General features: G+C 52.5%; 1 protein-coding gene across 5 annotated transcripts in view; it reads right to left on the minus strand.

Annotated features, from left to right (window-relative positions):
* UIMC1 (ubiquitin interaction motif containing 1) overlaps positions 1-14,309 on the minus strand; it is a 36,192-nt gene that overhangs the window by 18,947 nt on the left and 2,936 nt on the right. For 4 of the 5 annotated variants that reach the window (XM_068698357.1, XM_068698358.1, XM_068698360.1 and 1 more), the window contains 4 exons: positions 13,190-13,347; positions 6,350-6,440; positions 2,031-2,155; positions 542-1,693 (listed from right to left, as the gene is read on the minus strand). In XM_068698357.1, the coding sequence (XP_068554458.1) occupies positions 542-1,693; positions 2,031-2,155; positions 6,350-6,440; positions 13,190-13,339 (1,518 nt within the window). In that variant the 5' untranslated portion in view covers positions 13,340-13,347. The remainder of the gene's footprint in view (positions 1-541; positions 1,694-2,030; positions 2,156-6,349; positions 6,441-13,189; positions 13,348-14,309) is intronic. The other variant, XM_068698359.1, reaches the window with a different exon arrangement.

A 14,309-nucleotide genomic window follows, 5' to 3' on the forward strand; every position in this document is an offset into this window, starting at 1 on the left:
AGATCTCGTGACAGATCACCCCAGGCAGGCAGAACGCACCTGCGAGCACGGCCAGCCCGTCAGAGCTGCGAGCAGAGCACCACGAGGGAGCAGAGCACCCGCAGGAGCGCAGCACTCAGCCAGGGAGGCGAAAAGGAGAGGCTGCAGTGCGAGAACAGCCACGTCTCTGTCTGCGGAGGGAAACACAGAGCTCCTCACGCGGCCACAGGTTTCTAAGCTGGTTTGCCAGAGCGTTGTCTCGGTGCCCTGACGCCCTGCCAGGCTACACCCCTCCGAGAAGGAAGTGTCAGCTGGAAGTCTTTATCTTGGTGGTGCAGTGATGGACAGCTGCCAGGCTGCACGATGCCCCCACCACTTCTGAGCCGGGAAATCAGCCTGCAGGCTTTTCCTCTCCCTTGCACAGCACGCTGGGTGGCTGGGGGAGGCAGCCCCTAAATTTAAGAGGAGCGCTTATCAGCGGCGCCTGCTTTGCAGGAGGGGCTGAATCCTAAAATGGAGGGAAGAGCACGACTGCCGAACCGCTGCTCGTCACAGCTCTTACCTGGCAGTAGCTCGTGGTCGGCTCGTCATCAGAAGTGGAGTTCTTCTCCTCTTCCATGTTGTGCCCTGGGCTCTCTGCCTCCCTCCTCTTCGAAGGGAGGAGCCAGGTGATGCTCTCGCACTCCTTCTGCATGTCTGGGTCTCCATCTTCGGCATCATCGGCGACCCCATTCTCTCTACTGATCTGCTCCCCCTTCCCAAGCTCATTTCGGCTCGAGGAAGAAGAGCTGGGCACGACTGGGTTTCCAAACTCCTTCTTATGCAACAGCTGCCTCTGAGCCTGCTTCAGGCTCTTCTGGTACACCTCCAGCTGACACAAGATGACTTTGGTGTACTGGTTGGGGTCCACCCCTTTGGGACAGAAGGGGATGCCCCAGTAATAGTGTACTGTGTCTCTCGCCTCCTCCTGCTTGTGCTTCTCCTCGGCCACATTTGGCACGCAGACCTCAGGGGAACTGTCAGGCACCTCCTCCTGCTCTGTGGAAGCACAGGCTCTGGCAGCGTGCTTGGGCTTTGAGGTGTGTTTGGGACCTGTCCCACCACCGCTCCTCCTGGGGCTGCCACCCTCCTCCATGGCCCAGCTCTTCCAGAGGCTGCCCGAGCTCCCAGCACTGGCCTCTCCCGTGGAATGGCCAGTGCAGGGCAGGGGCTGCTCTTTTGGCTCGTGGCCTGCTGCTTTGGAAGAGCTGGAGGGGCTCGCAAACAGTCTCCGAGGTGTGAGTTGCCAGGAGCCCGAAGACACCCTGCCAAAGGTGGGACTCAGAGACATGAGGTCCTCTCCCAGGGTGCTGGGCAAGACGTTACTGGAATCACTTTGAGGCGGCGAGGAAGGCTTCTCACTTGACCTTGTCAGAGGCTGGCTCTTCCCCGGAGACACGATTATGCTGGATACTAGTGAGCTTTCAACGATTTCCTGGCTTAACCTCCTCAACACTACGAGGGGGCTCCGGGCGACATCCATCTGTCCGTTCCCATCAGCTCTGGTGCTCTGCGAGTGGGAGCTGCCCTCGGAGCGAGGGGTGTCGGGGCGAAGCGCCAGGCCTCCCAGGAGCTCACAGCCCTCTTGCTCAGCGGGGTGGCTTTGGCGTGGTGTGCCCAGCGCTTCTTCAGACAGCTGTGGGGTTGCATCAGAGGACTCCGAGGGCTGACAGCTCTGAAAGACAAGAGGTTGATTCTCCCAGAGGTGTGTTCCCACCAGCAGGGAAGAGCAAGGATGCTCCCACCACATGGGCTGCAGAAACCCAGACACTGCCCCCCACAGCACAACCCCACGCCCCAAAACGGGGGACAGATGAGGTTGGACTTCATGTGCTGCTCACTAGGAATGGTACAAAACAACCACCCCGTGGCTGCTCTGCTTCCAGCTCACGCTGGAGCAGCTGGAGCTCCAGGAAAGCCTCCTTTTGTGCAGCATGGCAAAGCAAGCGCCGAAAGCGACGCTGCTGAAGAACCCTAGTTAGTAATAAGCCTCTTCAGAGAAGCACACTTACAGTTAGGCTCTCAGCAATGGCCTTCCTCAAGAGTTCCTCCTCTTCCTCTTCTTGACAGTTCACTTGTCTGGCTTCTTGCTCACTCATTTTCAGGGCCAGCGCAAACTGTTCCTCTTCAGTCATCTCTACAGCAGGAGAAAAGGGGAACATCAAGTCAGAGCTGCACCCTACATTTACCCAGCATTGTGGCAGAGGTGCCCAAGGAGTCCCACCTCCCCGGGAACAATGCTGAGCATCCACACCTCAGCCTTCCTGAAGAGGCATCAGTGACACCAGAGCAAGCAACACGAAATGAAAGGAGTAACCCCAGTCAGGAGCATCAGTCAGGGTTTCTACAGCAGTGTAAACTCTGACTCCTTGGGTTCATTAACCGGACATCTTACTGCCACTCTACAGCTACAGAATGCATGCTCAAGGACAGGGGAAGAAAATTTCCAAGCCATGCCCATGTTCTATAGGACAGACTCGGGAGCAAGGCAGGACAGGGAGCAGATCAGCCCTAACGCCCTGGTTTCGAGCCAAGCAGCACGTCTCACCGCCTTCTGACACCAAGCTACCTGCAGTGCCACGGGAGACCTAACCAGGAACAGCAGAGCCACACGTTGCTCACCCCGAGCTGCAGGAGAGCTCCACGGAGGGCAGCGTTACGGGCTCGGCAGCATTATGAAGGATCTTTCGCATGCATTCATCCCCCTTCTGCTCACACCACTGTGCCACTGCATCACTAAGGCAGTCATGCATGGGGAACAGGTTTCCTACACTTGTAACTGTTATTCCAGCAAAATATTCTCCCTGAAATATTCCTCCTTCAGAGCTAGCTAGAACCCGAAACCGGCTCTTCAGAAGCCCAGCAGTTACTGGGGAAAACATGTATTTACTTCGCTTCAACCCGACGCTGCCATTACGCTTAAAAACACACAATGCCTGCAGAACAGAGCGCAGCTTGCACAACAACTCAACAGCACTCTCAGGAGCTGAAAAATACATCTTCACGCTGGCAACAAACTGACAGATTTCCTTCAAAGCCCGTCTCCCCCCTTCAGGCAGAATCCTGCCCGCGCCATCTCATGCGTGAGCCGAACGGCGCCGCTCTCCGACAGCCCGGGAGAGCTCCACGGACAAGGGAGTGGAGCAGGAGGGCCACCCAGGCACTAAACATGCCCCTGCAGCCGCTTTCAGGCCAGAGGTTTCCCTGGATGAAGACGCATTCAGGAGTTACGGGCTCTCATTTTCCGAGCCGTCCTCTCCCCACCAGCTGCCACCGAACCGCGGCAGCGCAGCCTCCCTCCCTCGCAGGAGCTGGCGTGGTGCTGGCCGTGGCACGGCTCCTCTCTGCCTTTCCCCCAGCTCCCTGCTCGTGTCAGGCTGGTTTTTTTCCCCCCACCCAAGCAGGATTTGAAGCGTTTTTTGGCTGCTCTGATTACCAGCCATCAGATTCCCTTCCGTGTCCTAGTAAATCAGCGCTTGGGTTTAGAGAGGCTCTCTTTTAAAAATAATTTCCTTTAAAAATTAAGAGAGGAGTTGAAGCGAAGGCTGACTACAGCGCACGCAGGGCTCGTGGGGATCTTTTGTCCTTGGACAAAGTCACTCTATAACGTTCCAGCCAGCAGGGACCAGGGAAAAAAACGCAGCCTTTAATGGCAAGTACACCGCAGCCCGGGGGCTGAAGAAAGCTCCGTCCCCAGAGCAGCATCTCCCAAAAACCTCCCCAGCACCCAGCACGTGCCTCGTTTGCTTCCCTGCCCGAACCACCACGGCAATCGGGCCAGATCCTGCAAATTTGGACATGTGTAAGAAAAGCAGTGCACGTGACCAGTCCCCCCATCACAAGCCTTCCCACGTGCCGAAATTAAACGGGGGCCTGAGCGCTCACCAGTTCGGGCTATCAACATCCATGAAGCTTAGTATAAAGAAACATTTTTTGGCGAGTTACTACCGTACATTTTGTTTTCCTCTCCCTCCCTGGCACAGCAATTTCCCCTCTGGGGACAGGGAATGTGCCAGACAAATGCTGCCTCTGGCAAAGAAACCAGCGACAAACAAAATGCACTTGATTCACGTTCCAGTTGAGTAGGTGCTCCGGAGACGGGGACATCTCGCCTTCAATTCCACCTGGCCGTGCGAGCCGGCCCGGAGAGCTGACCTGCTCCTGGTTGAGGGGCTGGAGACGACTCCACACACCACATCCCATCTTGCCTTGGCACTGTGTCACGTTTTAGCGGAGCTGCTGTGGATTACAGAGGTCATAATCCACGGCGAGCAGAAATGGGGAGCGCTGGGGCCAGCGGCGCTGCGGGGGCGCGCTGCGGGAGGAGGCGTCGGGAGCCCCGCTCCCAGGAGGGAGGGAGGGTCTGGGGGAGCTGTTTTTAAGACACTGCAGCCCTAAACAAATTAAACCATTTCAGAGCCTTTTTAAATGCTAATACGGCAATTTGCTAAGCGATTTATGTTCCATTTTGACATTTGCAAAGTGAATTAGATGCAAAACCCCACTAGTTGTAGTTCTAACACTTACTAATAAGAGATTTACTCAAAAATAATGGAAATGCAGGATCTCGGTATTTCCACATACCCAAAGTGCAATTACAGTAAAAACATTCAAATGCGCTTTAGAGCACTGACTACATCCGGAGAAAGAGAGGGAGACTTCTCGGGCTTTTTGTATTCCCATTTATCCTGTCAGGATGAAACGTCACAGACACATTTAGTTATGGCTTTAGGATAAAACGAATAAAACCACAACAAAGCAAAAAAAAAATGGGAGGAGATGCTTTATAGCCAGAGCCTGCAAATATCTGAAATTTTCCAGTTTCAAGGAGGAAGAATTTGCTCTCCCCAGCAGCGCCGCGTCGTTACAAAAGAGCGATTTGCCTCGCCGTTCGAAGAATTTATTTAAAGACACCGAGAAAAAAAAAATAATTACTATTTCAAATCTTAATTTGCCTAAAAGCAAACACCGAAGGTCTAATTATAGCTTCCAATGAAGGAGGGGATGGGCCCGCCAGCTGACGAAGACGCGGCCGCTCTCTAGCAGCACCGCCTGGCACCCAGACACCCCACCGAGCCCTGCCCCAGGAAGGGAGGAATCATTATTAGGAATTTCGGTACCCATAAATGCAGCCCGTGCCTTACACCAGCCTCATCGATGCAATGAGGACATCCAGCCTCAGCAGCTGGGTGATCTCAGCACCGTGTGGTTGGTACCTGCACCTTTTTGGGGGGTTGGGTGCTGTTTCTTTGAGGAGAGAGAAGGAAAACAAAGGAACAACCCCAGCCCTTCTTCCCCCACCTCAGCCAGGACACGCACGGTGGATCTCAGCTCCCACCACGAGCCGGGCTGCTCCGTGCTATGGCCTTAGGCCTCTATTAAAAACCAGTTAATTCACACGAGCCCTCTGAGGGCTGACGAGCCCAACTGCTGCTGCTCGTGGAGCTGCTCCGTTTCGTTCGGTGATTGCTTTGGGTTTTGCAGCAGACTGCTCCTCTTTTATTTTAAGACGTTCTGAATTTAACCTGCCGGGTGGCCCGCCGCCTCCTGGAGCATAGGAACGGGAGAGGTGATCTGCATCAACACACCCAGCCCAGCAGCTGCAGCACACGGAGCCCTACAGACTGCCTGCAGTGCTCTCTTCTGCCTCTACATCCACAGCCACTCCACGAGGGATGTTAGTGGGAACATCCCAGCCCGTTCCCTTTCGCAGCTGTTTTTAGAGCCGTTGTCCATGAATGCATTTGATCCCTCCTTAAAGCTGCTGCCGCTGCCCCCTCCCCAGCCTCTGGTGCCAAGCAGTTCCAGGAGCTGGCTACACGCTGGGCCAGCTCATCTCCGCCTTTTTAATCCCATCTCCTGCTACTGCCAGCGAGTGCAGCCTGGCCGCAGGGGGTGGTGAACAACAGCTCAGCGTTCACCTCCTGCACTGCCCTCCTGGTGTGGGCTCTGAGCCTCTCCCTCTCCTCGGGGAGGACCCCGAGCGCCGGGTCAGGGCACCGCGATGCTTCAGGGACAGCAGCAGAGGGGCCCGAACAGGAGAGCACCTGGTGACTGACGGGGCTTTTGGATCGGGTTCGTATCAGAACCAATCTCAAAACCTGGAGAGGCACAGACAGCCTCGCACGCTTATTCTGGAAGCGCCCCAGCCTGCGTACACGCCACCTGGGGAGCAGACGAGTGACAGCCTGCCTGCTCGGGAAGGCAGATTTTACCCCCGAGAAGGGACTTCTGCATCCCAAGCCTTGCTGCGGGGGAAATAATCTCTAACACAAACAGCAGAAGCTGCTCAGCACCCGTCTACTTCCCCAGCCCCACGCTCGAGACCTACGTGCAATTTTTCTTTTAGCAGCGAGCTTCGTTCTATCCAGCTGCTGTTTTGTTCTTTTCGTTTGCAATCCGCTCTCTTCCTTCGACTCCTGCTGGAATGGAAAAAAATCTGGTGAGTGCATGCAATACGTAAGAAATACTACCAGCTCCCTCCCCTCCGCTACTCCGCCACAAACACTGGTTCAAGAACAAGCCTCTATTTGTGTGAAATTTGAATTTCAAACATAATTCAAGCACATTCTGTAACTATTAAAAGCTGTGTGATAAGCATAACGAGCAAAAAGAGTTACAGACTGACATAAACAGAGAAGTAGGAGAGACAATAGACTTCATGCCAGTCACTACCAAGCGCTGCACCTGCTGCCCATGATTTGAGAGAGAATTTGTTTGGCCTTGCTAAAACATCAGTACTTGTAAGCACTCAGAGAGAAAAATAAAACCTTTTTGTAACTCAACATCTCATACCTGTGAGCCAGGGCTGCTCCCTGCCATACGGCCTCCAGCTCTCTGCCCAAACGATTTTGGGTGGCCAAGGCTAGGGTTTGAGCCATTTCGGGGGACCCAGGCTGGCTCATCCAGAGGGCAGGAGAGGCAGCTGTATTTATTCCTGGTGCCATTCTGTCACTGCACCGCCCTGAGTACTGCCACAATTGTTTCATTTTTGAAGCTTGAATACTTCAGAAATTTGCAGCCGAGTGGCCTCCAGGAACATCAGCCAGAAGAAACCCTCAGCCCGTGCTGCTTTAAGCACGCTGACTGCAACACGGATGGTCACAGGCTTAATTGGCACACATTTATGCAAGTGCCTGTCCTAACGGCTTAAGCGAGGGCGTACACATCACCGAAGGCTGGCCCTGGACCCCTTCCAGTTTGTCTCTATAAATCAGGTAGGATTAGAATCAAACCCAGTGTTTCCAGCAGAGACACCCACGCCTGGCCACGAAGGGGCTTCACACGACTCCATCCGCAGCTGCGCCGTGCTCGGGGTCTTGCTGCCCACGAGACCCCCGCGAACTGGCTCCGTCCTGCCTCACACCACCCTCAGCCCCTCAGGGCCAGGAGGGGTCTTCGTGGAGGGGCAGCACTGCCATGGGATGCTCTGCTTGCTTTTAAATGTCACCCGTTTCTTCTGGCACTGTTCGTGTTTCTTAACCTGCGGAGTCCTCTGGACTGAACCTCAGCGCCAAGTTCTGCTCCAATGTCTCCAGCTTTAGCACTATCTGTAGATGTTATTAATGTATATCCCCCACTTGCTCCCTCTTACAGATCATTAATGAGGGTGTTAAAACACACACAGACCTAATATTGATCCTCGTGGCCTCAGCTTTACATCTCCCCAGAACAAGCCTCTCTTGTGTTCATCACCAGCCTTGGCTGACAGTCTTTTAGCAGGACTTCAATCCAGGAATGTTACTATCTAGACCAAATTGAATTATTTATCCCTGTAAGATTTTGCAAGACGTGCTATTAATTGGTTTCCCGAAACCCTAATACATCACAGCTCTTCCATCCCCTACTACCTGCTCACTCCTCACCTCCACTGATTTAAGAGCCAGCTCCCGGCGAGGCTGCAGCCATCTCAGCACACTCCCTCGTGCTCACAGTAGGGGCTTTAACCTTTGACTGACTCCTTCCCATCCACATCTACCCCGGTTTTGGTTCCTCACGCCCAAGCTCTGCCCCTGGGTCTCCAAAAGGCTGCCTTGCAGATGGATTGTCTCCTGCTAGAAGATGGATGCTGCCCGCTTCCAAGCCTGCCCAGCTCCAGCTCCGCAGCTGAAATCCTCTCTCTTCCTGGATCCACGGATTTCCAGCAGCTCTCCCACTCCCATCGCCCACCCGTTGCCCACCTGCGAGTTGCCCAGTGCTGGTGTGCAGTGGCAGCCCCTGCGCTGCCCCCGTGGGCAGCTCCCAGCCGGGGAGGTGGGAACGCACTGCGGGATCACAGCGGGACCACGCCAGAAGCAGGCGCTGGAGGAGGTTAAGCAAAAGCTCTCCCGCTCTCCCCAAAGTGCTGGCTAATGGTGCTAAACCTATTCCGCTTAAGAGAGGGGCAATTTAATCCTAGCAGGCTCTGCGAATCCCCGGCTCTTCTCTCTAGGCATCAATCTTCCCTCATCACTCCTGCACTTGCCGGAAGGTCAACCTGACACTCTCATCTGCAGCTCTCTTCCAGGGCACCGGCGTGATTTACGAGCACACCGAGCTCACCACGGCTGGGCTGTGCACACACACACACGTTCACAACACGCTGCAGGTTGGCACAGGGCTCGAGCACCCCTGGGGCTCCTGGGGTAGCGGCGTGCCCCCAGTGTGTGCAGCCCCCAGCACCTGCCTCTGCTCCTCGCGCTGGGTCTTGAGCAATCCCGGCGTTTACAGCAGCAGCAGGAGCAGAATTATCGCAGGACACGTGTTGTACGAGCCTCATCCATTTGAGGAAGATGTTTAAATTGCTGAGCGGCGTTCTACTGAACAACCACGGCACAGCGAACTGCTGAAGCAAATCCAATTAATCCTGATGGGCCAAAACATACACACACATCTCAATTCCAAGAATTCTTAAATCTTCTTTCGTTTTAAAACCAGAAAAATAAAACGTACCTTTTAATTAGGATTTATGGCTGTTTGTACCTCTGCTGGGAGACAGCCCCGCAGGCCCCCAAGTGCTCTGCATAAATGCAGGCGTGGATGGGAGGAACAGAAGGGGCCAAGAAGACTCAGGGAAGACAACCGGGCTTGCTCCTCCTGACCCAACCTTTTAATGCTCATCTGTCTACAAGGATAATAGGAACTCAGGGGGCCACTCAACCAACTGCCTTCCTAATAAGATCGCTAGTCCAAAAATAATCTTAATCAATTAAAATATTCCCAAACTGCCAGCGATACTCTTAGTTACAAGGTCATCTCCAACACACAACTTCCAGGGGAAACTGATGATTATAGCCGAGGCGAGGCGGGACCCGTGCACCTCCTCTCCATGCCAGCCTGGATTGGGTCTCTCCTCCTCTGCCGTCAATTTTAAGTGTAATGGCCAGAAGGAACCCGAATTCTTTCTCTGTGTATCATGCTCCGCTGTCTAATTTACGATGCTCTCTTCTGAGCAGTTTCACTGTCAGCACTGTGCGTGGATCAAGAAAAAAATGGCTTTCCAAAGTTCCCCACACGCTCAGTGGAAGGCAGCCGCTATTCTTCTTCCTTGGTTTTTAACCCGCTTGGTTTCCACAGACACCAGGAAATCAAATTCTCATTTTAAAAATGCTTTTGCACATACTTGAGAGAACCTGACTCTGCCAGCAGAAACAGACACAGCTCCACTCGCTTCTAAAAGCCCGTAAATGGAAGCCAGTAGCCAGCCTCCCCCATCCTGCTCCCTCGAATCCACATCTTAAACCACAGAAGTCAGAGTCAGGGAAGGAAAGGGAAGGCTACAGAAGAACGTCTTGACAGCTAACGGTGCAGACTGCAAAGTCAAAAGGTCTGCTTAATTTTGCTGCTCAACAGCAGTTGGGACCATCTAACAATAGGGCACAGCCAAACACCGCACGTCCTGCATGGGAAATGTGCAGATGAAAACCAGACTAATTTATTTTTAAAAGCTAATTAGATGTTGGAAGTGCCACGTTTGGTTCTAGCCAAGGCTGCTGCTGAAATTAATATCACACCCTACTTTATTAGTCTCTGACTTCAGAATCTGTTTCTGCTCTGCTCTCTCTTTTCAACTCATTAGAACAAACCTGCTGGAAGCGGAGCCTGGAACAACAAGCCCCAGCCGGGCTGCTGCCAGATGTGTGGGTTCTGACACACGGGGGGAGGCCGGTGAAGGAAAAAGGGCTTTCACCGGGCCACGAGGAGGCTGGATTCAGACCCGCTGCCACTTCCACGGGGCGAGCACAGCAGCGTGGAGAAGCCTCCCCAGCAGCACTCACAGGGCTTTGACCAGGCAGCCCGGCCAATTCCCAAACATCCCTCCCCCTCTCTCCCCAAAACCTGCATCAGCTGATCCAGGACATCGACAAACACTGCTATTTACCCAGACCCTGAACATCTCCCAGCGGGAATACTCAGGCACAGGGATGTTCCCCACCCATGGAAGGCAGGCCCTGGGCGCCAGGCAGATGGCACTGCCACCCTCAGGTCTCGTCACGCTCCCCGAGGGACGGTGGAGCTGCTGGCACAAAGAGCCCATGAGACTTCATGCAAATGGGACCAGAGGAAGCAGGTACTCCCACAGCTCTCTGAGGATCCACCAAGAAGAAATGGGTTAAACTACCTTCGTGTGAGTCTTCTGCAAGGTCCCACAGCAGGTCAGCAGCATTTTAGGATCCGCTGCACTGAAGACTGCAGATCTGTCAGCTAAATTAGCACAACTAATAGCCTCTGGCTATGCCCTCCACTCGTCCTTCAGCAGGCCTCCTGCTGCTTTTCTTCCGAAAATCTTGGGGGTCAAAGGGTCTTTATCAACAACCCAGCTCAAGCAAGAGGTTCACAAGACAGAGCAGGACTTGCTGTGCTTGACGAGAGCTCTGTCGGGCAGCACGTGGGATATTGTGTGCTCAGGTGCACGGCTACCCATCTTCTGTCACGGGCAACCAATTCCCTGCAGGATTTAACCAGTCAGAGGAGACAGGAACCACTTTGATCATCCGTCGTGTCTGTGTTTTCAGAGAGGCAGTCAGCATAAAGGAAGTCATCTCCTCGTGCTTCCACGAAGCCGTAACCTGTTCTTAATTTGTCTAACACCCCCCACACACACAAAAAAAGAAGAGTTCCCCGAATCCAGGATTATATATAACAGAGATCAGAAAGCCCCATGTCCAGAAAAATTCCTTCTGATGCAGCTCTGCAGATGCCAGCATAGACATGAGCAAAGAAAGAGAATTTGGCAAAATAACATGGATGAGCTTGATAATCCAGCATGACTGAAAAATTCCTGGGAGAGGCAGTCTGCCAAAGATCATCAAAAGTGAGAAGCTGGAGGCTTTCCAGGTGCAGCTGCTACAAGATCTGCTGGTCTGGAAGCAGAACTAGGGACTTGTTCTATAGATACCTGCCAAGAGACTGCCAAGGAAGAAAGCCATTGAATCAATGATGCCCAAATTGTCCTTGTAGCTTTTGATTCATAAGGAACCATGTCCTAACAGATGCAAGATTAATTGAGAATGTATTGTTCTCTAAAATTGCTATTGATCTGGGCTTCCCACACCTCTTCTTGAGCGCATAACAAGGTCTTACCAGAGCAAGAACAACAGTTACAAGGTTTGAAATTGAAATTCAACTTGATGTACGCTGAGGAGCTGCGACAGTTACAGAAGCCAGACAGGGCTTTTTTTGAGATTCCATGCAAATCAGATTCTTGGGTGGTTTTGCAGAAAACAACATTGCAAGAGACTGTGGTGCTGGATCTGGAAGGCGATGATTCACAGAAAGCAGGAGACTGAACTGAATAAATCCACTCATTCAACCGACTGAACTGTTGTCACTTAAACAGAACCTAATTGGCTCTTTAACGGCCTCTCTGAGCATATCCTTTTCTGTAATATGACCGATTATGCCATCAGAATTTATTGTTTATAGACAAACTTACAGAACAGTCAGGGAGCCTAACCTTTTTATAGATGTGTTTTAAGAGACGTTTGTTTCCTCTTTTTCAGATACGCGCACATTGAGATGAATAATTGTCGGCAATAACAGGTCCTGATCTTTTATGTACTGCAGCATCTCTTATAGCTGCTGATTTCTTTTTCTTTTTTTTTTTTCCCCTTATAGGTTTCACAATAAAGGCCAGTGATGCAGCAGACATCTGAAGTTAACTTAGCATATTGCAGAGCTAAGGGTTTAACCCCAATGAACTATTACTGCCATATGTTCCATTTCTTTCAGGGAATTTCCCAATGGAGAAGAACTCAGACAATGTGAAGAAAAAAACATCCAATATCATTTGCCCTACAGCTTTTTACTGTTTATTTCTAGTGCTTTTCCCCTCCTCACATGATAATCGCCTTATTGTAGAGACTCATGCTCCAGATGCGGGAGCGAAAAGGACTTGATTTAAGATCTACAGCTTGAGAGTGAACTGAAATGCTTTTGAAAATGGTGGAATTACAAAAAGCAGCTTAGGAGCCCAAATCACTGGCAAGACAGAGCAAAGCCTCAGCAGTCGCACATAAAAAAAAAAATAAGATTCCAATAATTTCTTCTTGTGAACCCCGAGCTGAGGGCATGTTCTCAGGGCTCTGGCTTTCTCCCAGAGGGGAGTTTTTGTACGCATCCCCAACACCAGTGTAACAGGCACGAATTTTAGGCACTGTTTTAGGGCATGGCTGACGTTAAAGCGATGACGTGAGGGATCAATGACCTAGCTGGTGTGTCGCAGCCAGGCACACCCACCCACGGAGCACCTTTACGCCCCGTGGCAGTGGGTTAAAAACTCCGACTTCTGTAATTCAGGATGGGTTTACCAGACACCAGCTGTGTCAGAGCCACTCGCAAGCCTGCGTTCTGAATCATTTTCTTATCTATTTGCACATAATACAGAATCATGTTTCTCTGGCTTAGCTGGAAATCAATCAAATAAAAATTATGAAAAAAAGATTTGTAAAGGGATTGAGGAAAGGTTACTTGGAAATTACGTTTCAAATTCGGTTCTGAGCGGATTTGGTTATCAAATCCCAGACTCATAACTCACCCTCACCAAGCGCACCGCTCATTTCCTAGTCAAATAGGATTTCCTTCCCCTCACATGGAAGGGAAGGGATGGCACAACAGACCCGTGCGAGAGCAGCACATGGGTACCCTCCCAGGGCCCAGCACAGGCCCCGGGCTCTGCAGGCTGACCACTGACCTCTCCATCGCTGTCAGATATGATGATAAACGCGTCCACAAAGCTGCGCTTCTTCTTGGCGTTGGCCGGGCCCCTCTTCTCTTCCTCCTCTTCCTCCCCATCCTGACCTCGAGAGTCAGGGCCCTCTGCGGGCTTCCTCCTCCTCGGCATCCTTCACCCTGAAACAAGGAGGAAAGATTGAAAGCCATTTGTTTCCTTCTGAGTTGGATTTCCCCCAATAGCCATCCCTTTCTTCTTCCTTTTTTTTTAATTTTTTTTTCTATTTTTAGGCAAAATACCCCAGGCATCAGAGCCTTATTACAAAGCGCGGTAGCTTTAGCGGTACTGGGAGCCACACGCACTTGTCACCGCTCATCTCGTTAAGGATGCTTTATTAGAGCTGATTGCTGAAAGGGGTTTCAGGGGAACGGCAAGGCAGACAAGAGCCACTCTGAGTGCCCTTGCTCCGAAGCGAGGAGGCTTTCCTCTTAGCTTCCCCTGCTGAACTTCCTCGGCAAACTGCTCCAAAGCAACATTTCACAGCGGGTCTCCCTCCCCAAATCCCCACCCTGAGCTTCTCCTTCCCATCCCCACACCTTCCCCGTCCTGGTGCAGAACAAACAGGGCCCCGGCAGCGAATCAAGCTGAGGTTTGCACGCCAGAACGAGGAGCCACAGCAGCATGACCATTTGTCAGCTTTTCCATGGAATAAAGCACAGGGGAGAGAGGCAGGTCCCTCAGAGGAAGCTATTTGGCTGTCAGAGCAGCTGCCCCGGGGAACCAGAGCACTACGGAGGGGGAGAACACAGGCAGGAGGGAGGCTGGAAATGAGACGAGGGGCTTATCTCGCAGCCTGGGCTTTTCAACGAGCAGCAGGCTCCGGAAGCCCTCCGCACAGACGTGCCTGTGCCACCCGCTTGAAGAAGGCACTTGACGAGCAGGGAGGAACCCGCTGAGCATCATTAGCACAAACCCAAGCGCTGGAGGAGCGGCACAATCGAGGGCAGGTGCCCACACAATACCAGGCAGTGCTTCAGCGGCTCCTCTCCCTGCCAGCCTGCTGCAGAGAGGAGCCGGCTGCTCCCATCAAAAGGGACTCAAGCAAGAGGAGCAGGATGAGATCCTGGCGGGTGAGAGCAGC

This window comes from Anas acuta, chromosome 14 (assembly GCF_963932015.1).
Source record: "Anas acuta chromosome 14, bAnaAcu1.1, whole genome shotgun sequence".
Taxonomy (NCBI): domain Eukaryota; kingdom Metazoa; phylum Chordata; class Aves; order Anseriformes; family Anatidae; genus Anas; species Anas acuta.